This window comes from Denticeps clupeoides, chromosome 13 (genome assembly GCF_900700375.1).
Source record: "Denticeps clupeoides chromosome 13, fDenClu1.1, whole genome shotgun sequence".
Classification (NCBI taxonomy): domain Eukaryota; kingdom Metazoa; phylum Chordata; class Actinopteri; order Clupeiformes; family Denticipitidae; genus Denticeps; species Denticeps clupeoides.
In genome coordinates, this window is record NC_041719.1 from 16,413,100 (window position 1) to 16,429,357 (window position 16,258).

At 39.8% G+C, this 16,258-nt stretch overlaps 3 protein-coding genes and 1 non-coding gene across 4 annotated transcripts; all 4 read right to left on the bottom strand.

Moving 5' to 3' along the window:
* Nucleotides 1-2,558: 2,558 nt before the first annotated feature.
* LOC114802767 (small nucleolar RNA U3) lies at nt 2,559-2,770 on the bottom strand. Its single transcript, XR_003751782.1, has one exon. It is a non-coding gene; the product is annotated as a small nucleolar RNA U3 (small nucleolar RNA).
* A 1,388-nt stretch (nt 2,771-4,158) lies between these two features.
* Nucleotides 4,159-7,357, bottom strand: trmt10b (tRNA methyltransferase 10B). The gene is made up of 8 exons (XM_029000955.1): nt 7,063-7,357; nt 6,611-6,719; nt 5,906-6,039; nt 5,642-5,794; nt 5,466-5,544; nt 5,082-5,149; nt 4,833-4,956; nt 4,159-4,683 (listed from the first exon to the last, which is right to left on the bottom strand). Exons 1-8 carry the CDS (start codon nt 7,171-7,173, stop codon nt 4,562-4,564), a joined length of 900 nt encoding a protein of 299 aa, XP_028856788.1. The 5' UTR covers nt 7,174-7,357; the 3' UTR covers nt 4,159-4,561.
* Nucleotides 7,358-7,934: 577 nt separating this feature from the next.
* On the bottom strand, nt 7,935-14,343 carry pak2b (p21 protein (Cdc42/Rac)-activated kinase 2b). The gene is made up of 15 exons (XM_029000954.1): nt 14,188-14,343; nt 13,356-13,699; nt 12,365-12,468; nt 12,143-12,290; nt 11,354-11,373; nt 11,142-11,267; nt 10,932-11,067; nt 10,777-10,840; nt 10,652-10,700; nt 10,395-10,507; nt 10,041-10,158; nt 9,692-9,791; nt 9,042-9,238; nt 8,822-8,959; nt 7,935-8,680 (listed from the first exon to the last, which is right to left on the bottom strand). The coding sequence occupies exons 2-15, from the start codon at nt 13,540-13,542 to the stop codon at nt 8,594-8,596; spliced, it is 1,587 nt and encodes a 528-aa protein (XP_028856787.1). The 5' UTR covers nt 13,543-13,699; nt 14,188-14,343; the 3' UTR covers nt 7,935-8,593.
* Nucleotides 14,344-14,495: 152 nt separating this feature from the next.
* On the bottom strand, nt 14,496-16,163 carry pigx (phosphatidylinositol glycan anchor biosynthesis, class X). The gene is made up of 6 exons (XM_029000956.1): nt 15,992-16,163; nt 15,823-15,904; nt 15,452-15,587; nt 15,074-15,284; nt 14,824-14,924; nt 14,496-14,731 (listed from the first exon to the last, which is right to left on the bottom strand). The coding sequence occupies exons 1-6, from the start codon at nt 16,062-16,064 to the stop codon at nt 14,594-14,596; spliced, it is 741 nt and encodes a 246-aa protein (XP_028856789.1). The 5' UTR covers nt 16,065-16,163; the 3' UTR covers nt 14,496-14,593.
* Between the last annotated feature and the right edge of the window lie 95 nt (nt 16,164-16,258).

Below are 16,258 nucleotides of genomic sequence, written 5' to 3' on the forward strand. Positions count from 1 at the left end.
TTGACTCTAAACCAAATCGATGTCTCAAAAACTCTTTGGAGGGGTAGACGCCATGCATCTCTTTGGCTTTTGGGGGAACTGGGTATTTTAAACAATCAAGTCAAATTCTTCGTGAAACAAATTCAGAAAAGGGATCTTATTCAGGGAAGAATGAAACTCGTAGAGAACTTCTACAAAAAAAAAGTTATATAACAGAGTTAGGAAGTCTATGAGCAGCAAGGAGGCAGACTGTGGGCAGACTTTGAACTTTTCAGCAAGAAACCTGAAATAAGTTAGAGGTTTGCGCAAATATATTGGCCAGGATTCCATTTCACGTGTATGCATTTACATTTACATTATTTATCAGACGCCCTCATCCAGAGCGATATACAGTCAGTAGTGACAGGGACAGTCCCCCCCTGGAGCAAATTAGGGTTAAGTGTCTTGCTCAGGGACACAATGGTAGTAAGTGGGGTTCGAACCTGGGTCTTCTGGTTCATAGGACAGTGTGTTACCCGCTAGGCTACTACCACGCAGGTCTTGCAGGTCATATTTGATAGAAATATCACTTTTGTCATTACTGTCTTGTTGTCATTCAAAGGGTACATTAAAAAAACCAAATGTCGTTGTCCATCAATGCAGTGCTGACTGAAGTTGGACATGTACCATGTTATAAGCCATATAATTAATAATTATAATCAATAATTATACATTCATATAATGTATGTTTTGTATGTTAGTCATTCGTTTTATTGATAATTTTCTGGCAATAACTCTAAAGGGCCTTTCTCTTTCATAGATATGCATGTCATAAACATCATTACTACCGATACCAAGACAAACACCCACCGAACCTCTATCTGCAATTCAGCAATTCATGTCGCCGGGTCATAATAATAGATCTACATAAAGTGATTTTTGCATTATGGGATCTGTAGTTTGTGCGTTGTATGTATTATTGGATCTGTAGTTTGTATGTTGTATGCAGTATTGGATCTGTAGTTTGTGCATTGTCTGCATTACGCGATCTGTAATTTGTGTGTTATTGCCATTATTGGATCTGTACTGGATCTTTTTGTATTATCTGCATTATTGGAATATTAGTTTGTGTGTTATCTGCATTGTGGGATCTGTAGTTTATGTGTTATCTGCATTGTGGGATCTGTAGTTTATGTGTTATCTGCATTGTGGGATCTGTAGTTTGTGTGTTATCTGCATTAAGGAAGCTGTACTCCATGTATTATCAGCATTATGGGATCTGTAGTTTGTGCGTTGTCTGCATTACGGATCTGTAGTTTGTGTGTTATCTGCATTATGGGATCTGTACTTTGTGCGTTGTCTGCATTATTGGATCTGTAGTTTGTGTGTTATCGGCATTACAGGATCTGTAGTTTATGTGTTATCTGCATTATTGGATCTGTAATTTGTCTGTTATTGCCATTATTGGATCTGTACTTTGTGTATTATCTGCATTATGGGATCTGTAATTTGTGAGTTGTATGTATTATGGGATCTGAAGTTTGTGCGTTGTCTGCATTACGGATCTGTAGTTTGTGTGTTATCTGCATTATGGGATCTGTACTCTGTGCGTTGTCTGCATTATTGGATCTGTAGTTTGTGTGTTATCTGCATTATGGGATCTGTACTCTGTGCGTTGTCTGCATTATTGGATCTGTAGTTTGTGTGTTATCTGCATTATGGGATCTGTAATTTGTCTGTTATTGCCATTATTGGATCTGTACTTTGTGTATTATCTGCATTATTGGATCTGTAATTTGTGTATTATCTGCATTATGGGATCTGTAGTTTGTGAGTTGTATGTATTATGGGATCTGTAATTTGTGTATTATCTGCATTTTGGGATCTGTGGTTTGTGCGTTGTCTGCATTACGGATCTGTAGTTTGTGTGTTATCTGCATTATGGGATCTGTACTCTGTGCGTTGTCTGCATTATTGGATCTGTAGTTTGTGTGTTATCTGCATTATGGGATCTGTACTCTGTGCGTTGTCTGCATTATTGGATCTGTAGTTTGTGTGTTATCTGCATTATGGGATCTGTAATTTGTCTGTTATTGCCATTATTGGATCTGTACTTTGTGTATTATCTGCATTATTGGATCTGTAATTTGTGTATTATCTGCATTATGGGATCTGTAGTTTGTGAGTTGTATGTATTATGGGATCTGTAATTTGTGTATTATCTGCATTTTGGGATCTGTGGTTTGTGCGTTGTCTGCATTACGGATCTGTAGTTTGTGTGTTATCTGCATTATGGGATCTGTAGTTTGTGAGTTGTATGTATTATGGGATCTGTAGTTTGTGAGTTGTATGTATTATGGGATCTGTAGTTTGTGAGTTGTATGTATTATGGGATCTGTAGTTTGTGAGTTGTATGTATTATGGGATCTGTACTTTGAGTGATTGAAACTGTAGCTTTCGTGTTGTAGGTTGCACGGTAGTAGTTATAAACGAACAGAATTCACTTAGGGAAAATGGCGGCATATTTACCATGCACTACGTCCACTTGAGGAGATCAAGATTAAACTAACATCAATTTTTATAGTCACCATGTTATCGCCATCACTCTGTAAACACTCCTCTCCTCATCTCTCGTTGCCGACTGATGAACGGTCATCAATGGCAGCAGCGTGGAACGTGAGTTGCAGCTGCTGCCCGATTCGCGCTCAGAGAGAAGCGTTACGCATCATCATCGTGAGTAGCGAGACACGACACTTCCGAAACGCATTTCCAAGTCAAGAACTATAGAAATGATCCCTGAAAGTATAGTCTTAATCTTCATCGGCTCTGCTGAGGAACGCGTTTCCTGCTGCTCATGGTCTCTCAGACGGTGAGCAATTCATAAGAGGTTCTCTAACGGCATGAACAATGTTATCGTGATGAACTTTATATCCGAAATAGCACTTAAATATGATTGTAATGTGTAATTCAATATGTTTCTTATTCTGTTGAAATAAATGCGCAAATATTTGGCTGTCCCAGAATGCTTTTCGGCAACGAGTAGCAATACCAACTTCTGATTGGCCTCAGTCAAACATGACGTCTTTAAAACGCGACCATGTGCCTGTCAGCAGGCGTCAATAGCGCCGCCATATTGGGGGGGTTCCAAGCTCATTCAATCACGCTTCTCTGACGGTACAAGCGAAGACGTAAATAACGTTATTCATGTTACAGACCAAAGCATCTGTCTTCCCTCAACCATAACATAGGAAAGGCACAGCTTCGGTCCCTCTATATATTGGAGTTGAAAGACCTATGTGTACGGACCTGCCCTGTCTAGAGTTATTTTTTTTTCCAAATAATCAGGTAAAAGTATGTTCATCTTTCATATTAAATATTAAATAGTTTTATATAGTTTTCTGATTAATTTTCTATAGTTCTCTACAAATCCATACAAATGTCTGTTGCTTTAGATAAAAGGGTAAATGTAAATGTATGAGTGGTAAAGGATTATCATGAAGACTGCTAGGGTCTTTCAGTGAACATTTTGGATGTGTTTGTATTGGCATTGTTCTGCATGTAGTACGAGTGTAGTTTAATACCTATATGCAGATTACACTTTAAACCTAAAATGATGCTAGATTTTTAAAAACCTCTTCTTTATCAATGTATTCGTGGCTTTGTCGCAAATACGTGTATGACATTTGAAACGAACCAAGACAATAAAAATCGCTTCTCGAATTTGCGGGTTTATAGATCTTTAATTCTGTATTCCACATCGGTCCTGTCAGACGACCGTTCATTTAAAAGGAGCGCCAGCCCCTTCCAAGATGGCGGCTCTGTAGACGCATTCGCTCCCACAGACGCCCGTATTTAATGCGACATCTAGGGTTGATATCTATGGAAAACAGTATGTAACGAAAGGTACTGAATCTGTAGTTTGTGTACTTATAAAAACATTAGGTGATTACCACCTGCTCAATCCTACAAAATCTTACATAACCTTAAAAAACTAAACACCACTATCCCCAAACACATAGGATAGGATAACATCCAAAATTGATGTGTTAAGATTACTTCTGCATAAATAAACCCCGGTAAGTATGAACAGAAGATTTGTTGGGAATATATTCTTTCACCTGAAGCACTTAAATTAAGGGGCATGTTCTCTCTCATGTGTGTGTTGTATACACTGCATGCACGTAAAAGAATGACAGGAAATACTTTTCCCATATAATATTAATGAAATTCCAGTCACAAAATACTGACTTACAGAGTCATACATTCCAGTACAAACATGGCATGTTAAAGCTAACTTACTGTACTGGTGTAGGCATTTATACTACAGAATAATGGTCAGATGCCACCTGAAATCCAAAAATGTGAGGTATGAAAAGTAGGCTACAAACATATATAACTTCTTTTATATAATGTTTTGTCATAAAGTACAGTTATATTTTTGGAGAGGTCCACATCTGACAAGGCCTTTAAACAGTATTATAACTACACCAACATTATAATTACATTGTATCTGACATACATAAAAATTTAGCTGAATCCACATGTTTCAGTTCAGTTTCTTCTCCAATGCATGGCACACAAGACTCTGCAGGGTTGAGGCTGGTCAATTTTTCATCTCCAAAGTAGCCTCTGGTGTGAGCATATAGCCCTTCCCCGGAGGAACTCCAGCAGCTAGGGCTTGTACCCAACTTCCAGTGTCACAGAATGTCAGAAGAATTTCAAAAACTGAAAGAGAAAGCGAAAAAAAAAAGAAAAAAAAAGCGGGGAATAGAAAAAAAAATAATTCTTGTAAAACCAAAACAGATTCACTTTCCAAAGTTACGGAAGTAAAATTCCAGGTTATAATAGGAAACTAATCTGACTTCTGAACACACCCTGGTTTATGGTTAGGATCTTCGAGTGGAAGTTCTTAGGGTTATCCTTCTTAATCATGTACTCCTCGATAGGGAGCCTGGCTGTACACACACCAAGTTCCATTGCCTTTGTGTAGCTCATCTTCTGCAATCACATATAAAAAAAAAAAACCTGGTTTAAATTTTTTTTTTAAATTGTTTAATGCCCTTAAAACATCATAGAACAATTATGTAAAATTCCTAAGAAGGCAATTATTCTAACTCTCCCACCTTCTGTATACTTTCATCCACCAGGCCACCAAGGATGTAGACCTTTTCTGTTTCCACACTCTGTAAAGCTGAGACACGAAAAAAGCAAAATGATTATGAAATCATATTATCTGGGAATTTCTGGACAGAACATTTGCATGTGGTATTTTCCCTTTTATAGTTACCAATTCAGCACATCTTAAAATAGTACAGGTATCTTGTAACGTCCTTATATGTGTTGCTGAATTCCACTGACAGCCCGTTAAGAAATGTACTTTTCAATGTGCCTGTACTGTATTATTGGATTTTTAAAAATGGATGCAATAAATGTAATTCTATTCGCAGGTATGTGAGGTTACAGATAAAAAAATATTTTGTGACTCCCAGACCATAAAGTGTCCATACCTTCCTCTGCATCTGGTGTTAAGAAGACAACATCATCTTCAGGAAACACTTCTAGCCAACTTTTCTCAGTCATTTCCATCTGAAAAGATCTGAAGAGAGTTACACTAAAAGGCTGAACTGAATGTGAAAATCAGCCGTAGTGCTTCTTATTAAAGCAACAAAGTGGCAGGACTGACCGAGTACTCCCGAAACCCATCATTCATTCTCACACACTCCCTGTAGAGCAGGCTGTCCTGGCTTAGATCCGTGAGGAACAGGTGGAAGGGCTGTGCTGCTTTCCGATTCAGTCCATATACTCTTCTAATCTGTCCAGCCAGTCGACTAATCTCCTGAAATAAAATGAATACATCAAACAATATTTTACACACCCTAGATGATTCAGAAGTAAAATATTGCTTTAAGTGTAAATACCAAAATCATATTTAAAAATAAAAACACACCTTGTGGGACATGCAGTCCGTCATGCTAAGGTCCACACAGAGCCTTGGACCAGAGAGTCTGGCCTCTTCTAAACGTTCCTTGGTGATTGCTTTTAACATACGCTTGCTCAGCTGAGGGCCTTTCGGGCAGATGACTGCATGACATGCACAGTTAAAAAAAAAAAAAGAGCAGCTTTAGTCTATAAACAGCAAGATATGTGAAAGTGAATTGATTGTCATTGTGAAGCATAGCACACGGTGACAACGAAATGTGTATAATCAATGCATCGCGATGTAGACTCGGACAATTCTACATCGATACAGTGCAGAAGATAATCTATTATTATCTTCTATTACCTCTGTTTTTGCTGCTATTACCTTCTGCTTCTGTCCACTTTCTGCCAAGTGCAATTTCCCACTTGTGGGACTAATAAAGGTTTGTCTTATCTCTTAATGAATGGAGGAAAAGCTGATCTTTCTCTGATTGTCCAGAGATCTACAACACGGCATTATCGGCATTTATCTTTCGCTGAGCCAGTTCGGTCTGAAAGCGCCTTTAGATTTTCTCCAAAGAGCATAAAAACTATCTATGACGCATGTGAGCTACAGCGGTGAATGTGTGCAGGGCCTGTAAACGCTGCTGAAAGTGTCACATCTAGTCTGCGTTGTTCCATTGACAAAAATGTTTAGAATCAAACCGCCCACAATGGGAGGCATTCGTGTCACCTTTATCCTGGACACGATTCTGTTTTCGTCTCCGCTTTTCCTCCTTCCTCTTGCTCTTCTTCAAAGCGAGCGTCCTCTCCCAGTTACGCTGCTTTCTCATCACATTTTTCTAAACAAAGAAAACGGGAGATGGAATAAAGCTCAATTGGGAAATGCGCGGAGTGGTAGGTGGAAGGTGGCCTAGCGGCGGAGGAAGCGGGTTCGAGCCGCCAAGTTGCCACTGAGCAGAGCACCGTCCCCACACACTGCTCCCCGGGCGCCTGTCATGGCTGCCCACTGCTCACCAAGGGTGATGGTTAAAAGCAAAGGACATATTTCGTTGTGTCACCGTGTGCTGCGCTGCAGTGTTTCACAACGACAATCACTTTAAAAAAAAAAAAAAAAAAGTCCAGACTGGGTTCAGACGCGCCGGAGATCGACATTTAACCGCGCAGCGTTACCAGTGTACTTACCGAGCAGCCGGGGTCCCACACGGTCGAAGACACGACTCCCTCGTCGATTTGAAACATCTCCAACATGTCGCAGATCGCGATGCCACCGGCCTCGCCCTCGTTCCTGTTCATTTTAAAGCGCTAAAACAGCCCGACAACATTCGAGCCCGTTCACTCGTCAAATTCATACTTCAAAACGTCACTAACATTTCACCGGAAACTCGTGAGCCGCGTAATATGCCGACGTCCAGCCATTCCAAGTTCTTCTGGCGGCGGTCCGAATCTGGCAGCGACAGTAGCGACAGCCACTACCGGATCTGGGGACTGCGCATGCGCAGAAACACTTCGTTTCCGCTTCCACATTACTTTACTTTACTTAGCAGACGCTTTTATCCAAAGCGATTTACAAAAGGAAGACACCGAATTCTCATTCGGTTTCTATAGATTTTGATTTACAAAACTAAGAGCCCTGATAAGGCCTAACTGATGAGGAAAAGAACATGCTACGGAATTGTTTAATGCTAAACGAAAATCTTTTTTTGTGCTGTGTGTGTTTTCACCTTTTTCTGCTCTGCTATTCCAGAATCACACAGAAACACATAAAATCCTGATTAAAATTGAGATTGGATTAGGTGATTTTACTTTTTCCGTTGCACAACCCATTTCAAAATTCAACCCAATCTGTTGTCCGAAATCCTACAGAATTTCCTTTTGAAAAAATGGGCCCACCTCTTTTTTGTGGCTTTGGACTACATTCCATAGTCTTAAGTGTGTGAGTGTTAAATTTACTTCCAAAAAACATGATTCTGATTGTGTTAATGGCTGTGATCATTTACTTTCCTCTTTTATTCCATCTGCCCCGAATCAAAGTAGGCACCAGGCACATAAACACATTTTGTACAAGATCTATTTATGTTAGTTATTAAAAACAAAGACATATACATATAAACACTGAACCATGGTAGCCTACCCCTCCTGTTCTCTGAAATACATAATATACATAACAAATAACACTTCAACGTTTGTCTTCCAATATTGTAAGGTTTCAAAAAGTTGAAATAAAAAAAAAAAGAAAGAAAAATATTGTACATCGCACAATTCTTCTGTTTGTGCAGAAACAAGCACACAAGGCACAAGTGAAAATCCTAAAACTCACAAGCCGCTGTTGGCATTGGTTGATAAGGTGCATATCATCCTCAACATCAGGAGGTTTGTGAGAAAGAAACCGTTCTGGCCAAAACGTAGTGTAACACTTCCTGTATATGAATGTATTCTTTAAATAATCCGATTTGATGTTTGGCATACAAAAACAAAAGTTCGCATAAACAATAAGGAAAAAAACTTCTTGAGGCCATATCATCTGTGTATGGGGGGCGGTGCACATTCAGGGAGACTTCATGACAACAACTGACTAAAAAGAGTTCCTTGTGCTCCAGAATTTCCAAAGGAACATTTGTGTTTTTGGTCTTGGAGACAGTATGGCAGTATGCTTTCACAGAGCTTCTATGGCATGGAGAGCAGTGGTGTGCAGCCATGCCTATGTCCAGATTGGCTAGCGGTTGTTTTTCATGGCTTCCTTGGCAGCCAGAATAAGCGGCGTCAGGCTGGACAGTGGCTTTGCCAGCTTTAGGAATGGGTGCTGTGAATGGAGATGCAAAAGGAGAAGATACATTATATGATGAGATATGATTAACCAGGAGACATTAAAAGAACACCGGATAAAAGGACTGATGTGTCAAATAGTACAGTAGTACAGCTAAAATATAACAACGAAACTCACCTGCAAAAGCTCTTTTCCTCCCCCTCTCTTTTCCACGTCCATCTCAAGGCAGCGGCAGAGGAAGTCGCGGAAGATGGGGGATAGTTTCTCTGGACTCTGCAGCTCCGGAGTGCCATTTGTGGCAATTAAGTAGAGCGCCTGGATGAGATAAAATTAATGTAAGATAAGGATGTTCAAAAAAAGAAGATTCAGCGTATCAGTCCATGCGATGCAAACACACCCTTAGTGGATTCTCATTGAGATATGGAGGCTCTCCTTCCACCATCTCAATAGCCATGATGCCCAGAGACCAGATATCTACTTTGGGCCCATATGCTTTCCTGGTCACAACCTCAGGGGCCATCCAGTACGGTGTTCCTACCATGGTGCTACGCTTGCTCTGCTCTGGAGTGATTTGAGCACAGAAGCCAAAATCCGCTGCACAAAAAAATAAAAAATAGAGAAGGTTAACTTGTAGATCATTACTAATAAACAAACAAAAAATATATAGTTTGAAGTATTTTATTATGTGTAGGGCAATATATGTGATGTTCAATTTTATGTTGCTTTTGTTTGTTTAAGATGGGTTTTGAAGCAAACAAGGTAATATACAACTTCGTCCTTTTCTTGGCTGCTCCCATTAGGCGTTGCCACAGCGGATCAACCAGTATGGCTGTCCACACAAACAACTTGGGTAAAGTTTTACAACGGATGCCCTTCCTGACAGAACCCTCCCCATTTACCCAGGCCTGGGACCAGCACCAACAAATACATTGTCACATGCGTCCTCAGTGACTGGGTTTAACCTACATCTACATCTAAAATGGGGGGGGGGGGGGGGACTGAATGCATTGTTAAAATACCCATTTCAAACTATTTAAAACAACTTACTGAGTTTAACAGATCCATCCATTCCCAGCAGTACGTTATCACTTTTGATGTCTCTATGGATAACTTGGTTTGAGTGCAGGAAATCCAGTGCTTGTAAACACTAGAAAAATAATAGAATGAAAGTAAAAAAAACACAATGTGAATTTCATCTTGAAAGCGTAATATTTCATTAAGGATATGTCAATACTTCAAAAGCACACTTTAATGGTTTCCATATTCATATAGAGCATATTTTACTAATGTATGAAATCATATTTAAAATCTCCCTAATGACCTAACATATACTTTACCAAGATATCTATCAATAAAACCACTGAAGGATAGGGGCAAAGAATGGTTCCATTGTCACCTCTCTGCAAACAGCAGCGATCTGGGCTTCATCCATACATGTTTCTGTTACTACATCAGTCAGCGATCCACCAGCAAGGTACTCCATCACTACAAAGAGCTCTTCTCCTACTAAGAAGCTGATAAAACACAAGTAATCCTTTAGTATCATATAGAAAGACTAATTTTCAGTGATAAATCATGTCAAACAAATTATTGTCTATAACTATAACTGTCTAATTCTGGCATTTCATAATTCAATTTACTAGTTATGCAAAGGCACCACACTTTAAACATGTCTTTCACAAATTACTATAGAGGTGGTGATGGTATAGTTTATTGCATCAAGGTAGTTCTCTATTTTCAGTTTCTTCACCTGTCTAGGAAGTTTACAATGTTGGGGTTCTTCAGTTCCTTCATTACCAAGATCTCATTGATTATTAGCTCCTTTTTGGGCTGCTTCTGAAGGTTAATCTGTTTAATGGCGACCTGCACAGTCAGGCAAACAAAATGTGATCAAGTCATCATTAATATAACAGACACAAACCTAAATTATAACACCCAAGCAAAGAAAAATAATTGAATTAATCACAGTGCAGTTTTGTGGCTCTAAAGGTGATAAAATATTCGTACCTCTTGGCCAGTTGCAACATCAATGGCAGTGAACACAGTGCCAGAAGCCCTAAAAAAGGCAATAAAATTTAATCTCACAGCCTGCACATTATTCTTATTAAAGATCAACCAGTTCCAAATCTTACCCTTGCCCAATCTTCTCATAACGCGTGTATTTCTTTTTGGGATCTCCAATACTGACAATAGTTCCTGCACCAAAGGGCATTGGCATTTACAGTCATATGTATTTGGAATGTGAAATACTGACAAGGAACACATCTGAAGTGAATGGAAGTCATACTAAGTTTGTCCATAATCTCTTCATCGGTCATCTTCCCCTTCTTCCTTTGCCTGTCCGTGCTCTTTGAGGCTGCATCTCCATCTGTACAGGTGGCTGGATGGGGGATGGGGTCAATGACTGAGGGTCGTGTATACACCTGGAAACCGTAACGGAATTAAAGCGAAATATCAACATATACGGAGGAATGACAGAAGTAGCCTGAATACTCACACTTTTGGTGTGTTCTGGGCGAGGTGCAACAACCGGTGGAGGTTCCTCGTCATCCTCTTCATCGTAATCACCAGTGTCAATGTCTTTGCTGTTTGGAGATGAAGGCTCTGTGCCCTTCTTGATGGGCTATTTTAAAAACATTTGAAAGAAAACTGCATACCAGGGTTTTTAAATCAGCATTGTGATGACGCCATCAAAAGCTCAGTACTTACAGACTGCGGGCCATCTTTTTCTAAAAAGGAAAAGCCCGGAAAATTAGTCGACAGGTGGTGTAACGTCTCAAAATCACAGTGTCACTGCGCACACTGGAAACACACATTCGCTCACAGCTTTCCACTGGCATTTAACAGCAAACCAATCCTACAGGAGGCAGGGTCTAATAGCAACAACATCTTGAAGGGGAATTGACAACATGTTTGGGATGAGCCTATAACCTAATGCAATACACTGAAATGGAGCACCTATAACACAAGCAGTTCCCGTTTCAACAGCTATTCAATGGCCATGCTGACCATTAATGCTCAGGGTTCTGAAATATGTTTACACAAATTCCACAAATTTTCATTACCATATGTGAAAAAGAAAAAAAAAATCCAGAGACGAGTAAAATGGGACCAATCGGATTCGAGTTATTTACGTGACTTTTAAAAGGAGACACGCAGGCTGTGGAGGTGCTGGAATACAGAAGCAATGCATGCAGCATCACATGACGTGGTTCACTATGTAAAGCAAGCAAGGATGCTATAGGCCTACATTACTTGTAAACGTTGTAGTTGTAAACGTGAGCAGTCTTACGGGAAATATGAACTTCAGATTTAAATTTCAGAACTTTAAATGTTTATTCTCTCTTCAAATTCCATTACTTTTCCAGGTTTTTATTGACCACTGGGACCGGAATGTTTTATAAAATATAACATGCAAACCGAAACCATTTGTATAACCTGGACTGCTTAAGAGTGTCTATAAGTAGTCTACCAATCACTGACATTCTGAGCAAATACCTGAGGAGAAGCTGAGGTACTTTTGCCGGCCATTGCCAGTAGAGTCGTAGAACTTTAGAACATCAAGCACTGCCTGAGGGTTCTTCTTTTGCTCTGATTTGGTGATATTAGAGGTCTGCAGAAGCCGTGCCCATTGCTCAGGCATACCCTAAAAAGCCAAAAAGGAGTGAAATTACAACAAGGTACATTCTAACGTCAGATGTCATAAATATAAGGTCTTACCGTGAATTCGCCAGTGACTGCATCAAAACCAACATGGATTGTGTGCTCAAAATCTGAGGGTGGTGAAATCTCAGGTCGTTCTTTGAGTTCTTTCCTTCTGCCAGCTGCACATGAAAACCCCACCGTAAACATTTAGATAAAACTTCCAGTGCAAGTAAAGAGTGAAAGAAAAGGTTGCTTCCATTGTCTAGCTGGTGTTGGTTGCGCTATACAGAGCAATAAAGCAATAACTTTCTCTTTGAACAAAATATTTTTGTTTACTCCTTGACTGACTGAAGTACAGACTCAAAAAGAATCAAGTGACTAGAATCTGCCAGGTACCAGATTATACCAGAGCAAAATTAATGTATGAAATAGAGCCTCTTTCCATCACATAATAATTGTTAAGGAGTATAAAACAAGTGTATCCCATTGTTCAGGTGACCCCTTAAAACAGCCCTTCACTCTTCTGGTCTGATTTACTGTGTTACTGACTGGGTCCTGACAGTTCAACTTTATTTGTTGTGAAGCGCAGACCGTTAGAATACAATAAAACTGCATCTATTAAGCGGCTTAAAAAAAAAAAAAAAAAAAAAACGGCGTCTTTTACGCTGTTCTGCAGCAACCTATAAAATACGTCACGAACCTGGAGATTATTGGCCGTGACTGCTTGCCATACATGACAAGCCGGTGTAAAAACCCGGCGGGTTCGGGCGAAGGCCATCAGTTCTATCTGCACCTAATGTGGCACCTGGTGTAACGACAGGCATTACCGGAAAAGGACATGCAGTTATAATTATGAGCAATTTGATGCCAATCTACGGCGGACCAACGGGCCAGACGTGGCCCAAGGGACGTAGTTTGCCCACCCCTGAACTCGAATCACAAAGGTACCAGATTATACCTGAGCAAACATCTTATACAGCTTTTAAAATTCTGCACAAATCCCCTACCTCTGCCAAAAATGACACTCTTTGTACCTAAAACCTAAAAAGTGTCCGTCGGCTCGTACCTTTCTCTGCCCCCGAGAATATGGAGATGATCTTATTGCGTTTCCTCTCTTCAGGCACCGATGGAAGCGGCTTGGAGGTGTGATTAGCTGAGAGAGGGTGGTCCTTCCCACTGCTGCCAAAATTTGTGCTGCTCATCCTAACTGGTGGGGCAGGGGGTTTATCCTCATGATCCCCGTTATCACACATGACCACACAGTGCAGCAGAATGAGGAGAGAGGGGGAAAAAGCAAACCAGGATGGGAAGAGAAGACACGCAGGAAGGCCGTGAAGGTGAAAAGGAAGAAGTGCGGAAATTTGAGGGGGGAAGAAAAGAGAAGGCAACGTTCAGAAAATAAAATGAGCCCTAGAATTGCAAAAAAACAAAAACAAAGATAGACGTCACGCTGATTACACACTGTACGGCGTCATATGATGGATGGATCTTCAAAATCAAATGACGTAATAATGGTCAACTAAAATTATATTGGTGAAGTTTTGGAAACAACGTTAAACTGGCTAAAAGCACGACTAAAACAATCATATTACGTGACGTTTCGGTAAATTAATAAAGTAATGCACATTACAAAAGAATCACATAATGTCTTCTGAAAGCTGCCAGAAAAACGAGGTTTTGGGAGCATTCGTTCATTAAAGTAGTGCGCCTAATCAAGGACAGTAACTCTACTGTAACTACTGTAATTTGTTCAGTCAGCTTTACTAAACTTTCTCTAAACTTGCCTTGCTAGCTAACAAGCTTGCTAACTGGTCAGCCGAAGAGCTAAATCCAGACTTAAAGGAACAGCCTGCGACATCCGGGCGACTCAAGGAAGACGAGACAGAGAAGCAACTCACCGAACTCGCGCAGGCTTTAATTAAAAACCACCCCCTGATCCACTATACGTCCAGAGATGCCTTCTATTCAACGGGACAAGGCGAGAGGGTGAGCTGCGACCTGGATAGAGCTAGCTTAGCAGCCGGCTACGCCGAGGGCCACGCCTACTTCTGGGTCACAGCTTTCCATTAAACGTCAAAATAAAAGTCACGAGCTTTTCATTCGTTTCTGGTTTCCAGCACAAAGTCTCTTTTGCATAAGCCTTGGTTGATTGACATCACTGTTGTTTGAGCTTCACCAGGTTCAATTATGAAGAAAAAATCAAACAAACTGACACAACGAAATTTATTTACAATTGAACACAATTTAACAAACATACTCAGAACAAATATGAAAAATGTCAATGTTTTTTTTTTTTAATGTAATTCAAAAAGTCCCATATTTCCAGATAGTTTGTGAGAGATATAAACTGCAGATAACTGTGATAGCTAATGTCCCACCACATACGGGCAACGTCAAGGACAAGTCACCAACTGGCAAATCCAGAGTCACTGCTTTTGGTCCCTAAAGATGAAAAATGATACAGCCATTTACATTCATACATAGTCGTATAATAGGTTTCTGTGCGTATCCGACACAAAGTATTGCAAAAATACCTGCAGGTTGTCAAACTCAATCCATGTGCAGAAACTATAATTTTTTGCTGTGCAAGGGGCTTCTATGACCTTGTGAGAGAGGCTGGAAAAAAGTGGTTTACCTTAAAGAAAAAGAAAGCAAAATACTAGTTTAGAGCCAATACATTTAGATTTTAAATATATTCTGTTAGTTCATTGTGCATCCTAAAGAGAAAATGTCTTAAATCACTACCATTACATGTGTGTCTATTTTATGACAGATAAAACTCACAGATATCTGACTTAAGAAGCAGTTTTGGAGGTTCAATCACCAATTGTTCCCACTTTCCAGATAAAGAAGGTCTATGGTAGCGGCCATGAAAGGGAACCACAGCCTGGAGATGCCAAGGCATTGTTGGATGTGAAGTAGGATACACAAAAGCAAAGAAAGCAGGAGACCAATAAGCTGGGGCCTCAAGGTCCACTTCTGAGTTAAGCAGCACCTTAAAAGAAAGACAAGACAGTTTATGAATTTAAAGGGAATTTTCAGGAATTCCTTTCAACATTCCTTGTCATTTGAGATTTAATATATAATAAATAGTTTGAGATATACACGTGATGTGAAATTGAGAACACCTTATACTACTGATAAATTACAAAAAATTGGTACCTGTAATCCTGCATCTTTTTTTAGCGATTCCAACTGGTAAACATCCATATAGATCCCACTGGGCAGCTTGTGAATCAGAAGAACCCGGAGATCAGCAGGAAGACCATTATCATGCCGAACAGAGTACACAAGATCTCTAAAAAAATTATAATAAAATGAAAGATGCTTTACTTTATAAAGTTGCAAGGGGCAACAGCAATAACGAATCAGATGGGAACATGCAGTCTGACACGGTTTTGTATTAGAAATTCTTTTTAACATTAGCGTAGCTTATTTAATTTTTAGATAAGAGATTAAAAAGCTTTTATTACGTCGAATCGAGTCATGAGGATGAAGAGGAGGCACAGACAGAACTCCTATAAAGCGAATACCTGTGAAAACCCCTTCTGTTCACATCCACGAGCAGCCTAAGTGAACGAAAGCCCTGCGCAGTGAAAGGACAGGCGTCGTGCTCTGTGAGATCAAACACAAATTTACAGGCTACTCGTGTAATGTCATCAATCTACTGCGTGGAAAGAACAGAAACGTATGTATTTTAACCTCCAGTAGCAGCTTCACAAATCCCAAGCAACAGCATAAATAAACAAATGTACATGTTAATCATCTCTAGCATTAGTTATTTCATTTGTCGTTGTGAAAAATCAGAAAGCGATATAAATGAAAGTTATTCTTCTCAAGTAAGACTGTAAATACGCCGTCCAACTCTGTCAACATATGGCTACGTTTTAGGTCCAGCATAAGCTGCCCTCAAATAAGCCAGTAAAGAAATTGGTTAAAACTAAGAATCTATATATATATAAACTCTCG

What these genes read in the sequence shown, in the direction of transcription:
- trmt10b (XM_029000955.1), bottom strand. Translation starts at nt 7,173, where the DNA reads ATGAACAGGAACGAGGGCGAGGCCGGTGGCATCGCGATCTGCGACATG. An exon ending in AACACCAGATGCAGAGGAAG is followed by an intron (nt 5,150 to 5,465) that starts GTATGGACACTT and finishes TTCGTGTCTCAG; the next exon opens with CTTTACAGAGTGTGGAAACA. An exon ending in TGGATGAAAGTATACAGAAG is followed by an intron (nt 4,957 to 5,081) that starts GTGGGAGAGTTA and finishes ATGTGATTGCAG; the next exon opens with AAGATGAGCTACACAAAGGC.
- pak2b (XM_029000954.1), bottom strand. Translation starts at nt 13,542, where the DNA reads ATGTGTGATAACGGGGATCATGAGGATAAACCCCCTGCCCCACCAGTT. An exon ending in AGAGATTATGGACAAACTTA is followed by an intron (nt 10,841 to 10,931) that starts GTATGACTTCCA and finishes CCTTTGGTGCAG; the next exon opens with GAACTATTGTCAGTATTGGA. An exon ending in ATTGTAAACTTCCTAGACAG is followed by an intron (nt 10,159 to 10,394) that starts GTGAAGAAACTG and finishes GTGTTTTATCAG; the next exon opens with CTTCTTAGTAGGAGAAGAGC.
- pigx (XM_029000956.1), bottom strand. Translation starts at nt 16,064, where the DNA reads ATGCTAGAGATGATTAACATGTACATTTGTTTATTTATGCTGTTGCTT. An exon ending in TTGTGAAGCTGCTACTGGAG is followed by an intron (nt 15,905 to 15,991) that starts GTTAAAATACAT and finishes TTGATCTCACAG; the next exon opens with AGCACGACGCCTGTCCTTTC. An exon ending in TTGAGTTTGACAACCTGCAG is followed by an intron (nt 14,732 to 14,823) that starts GTATTTTTGCAA and finishes TTTCATCTTTAG; the next exon opens with GGACCAAAAGCAGTGACTCT.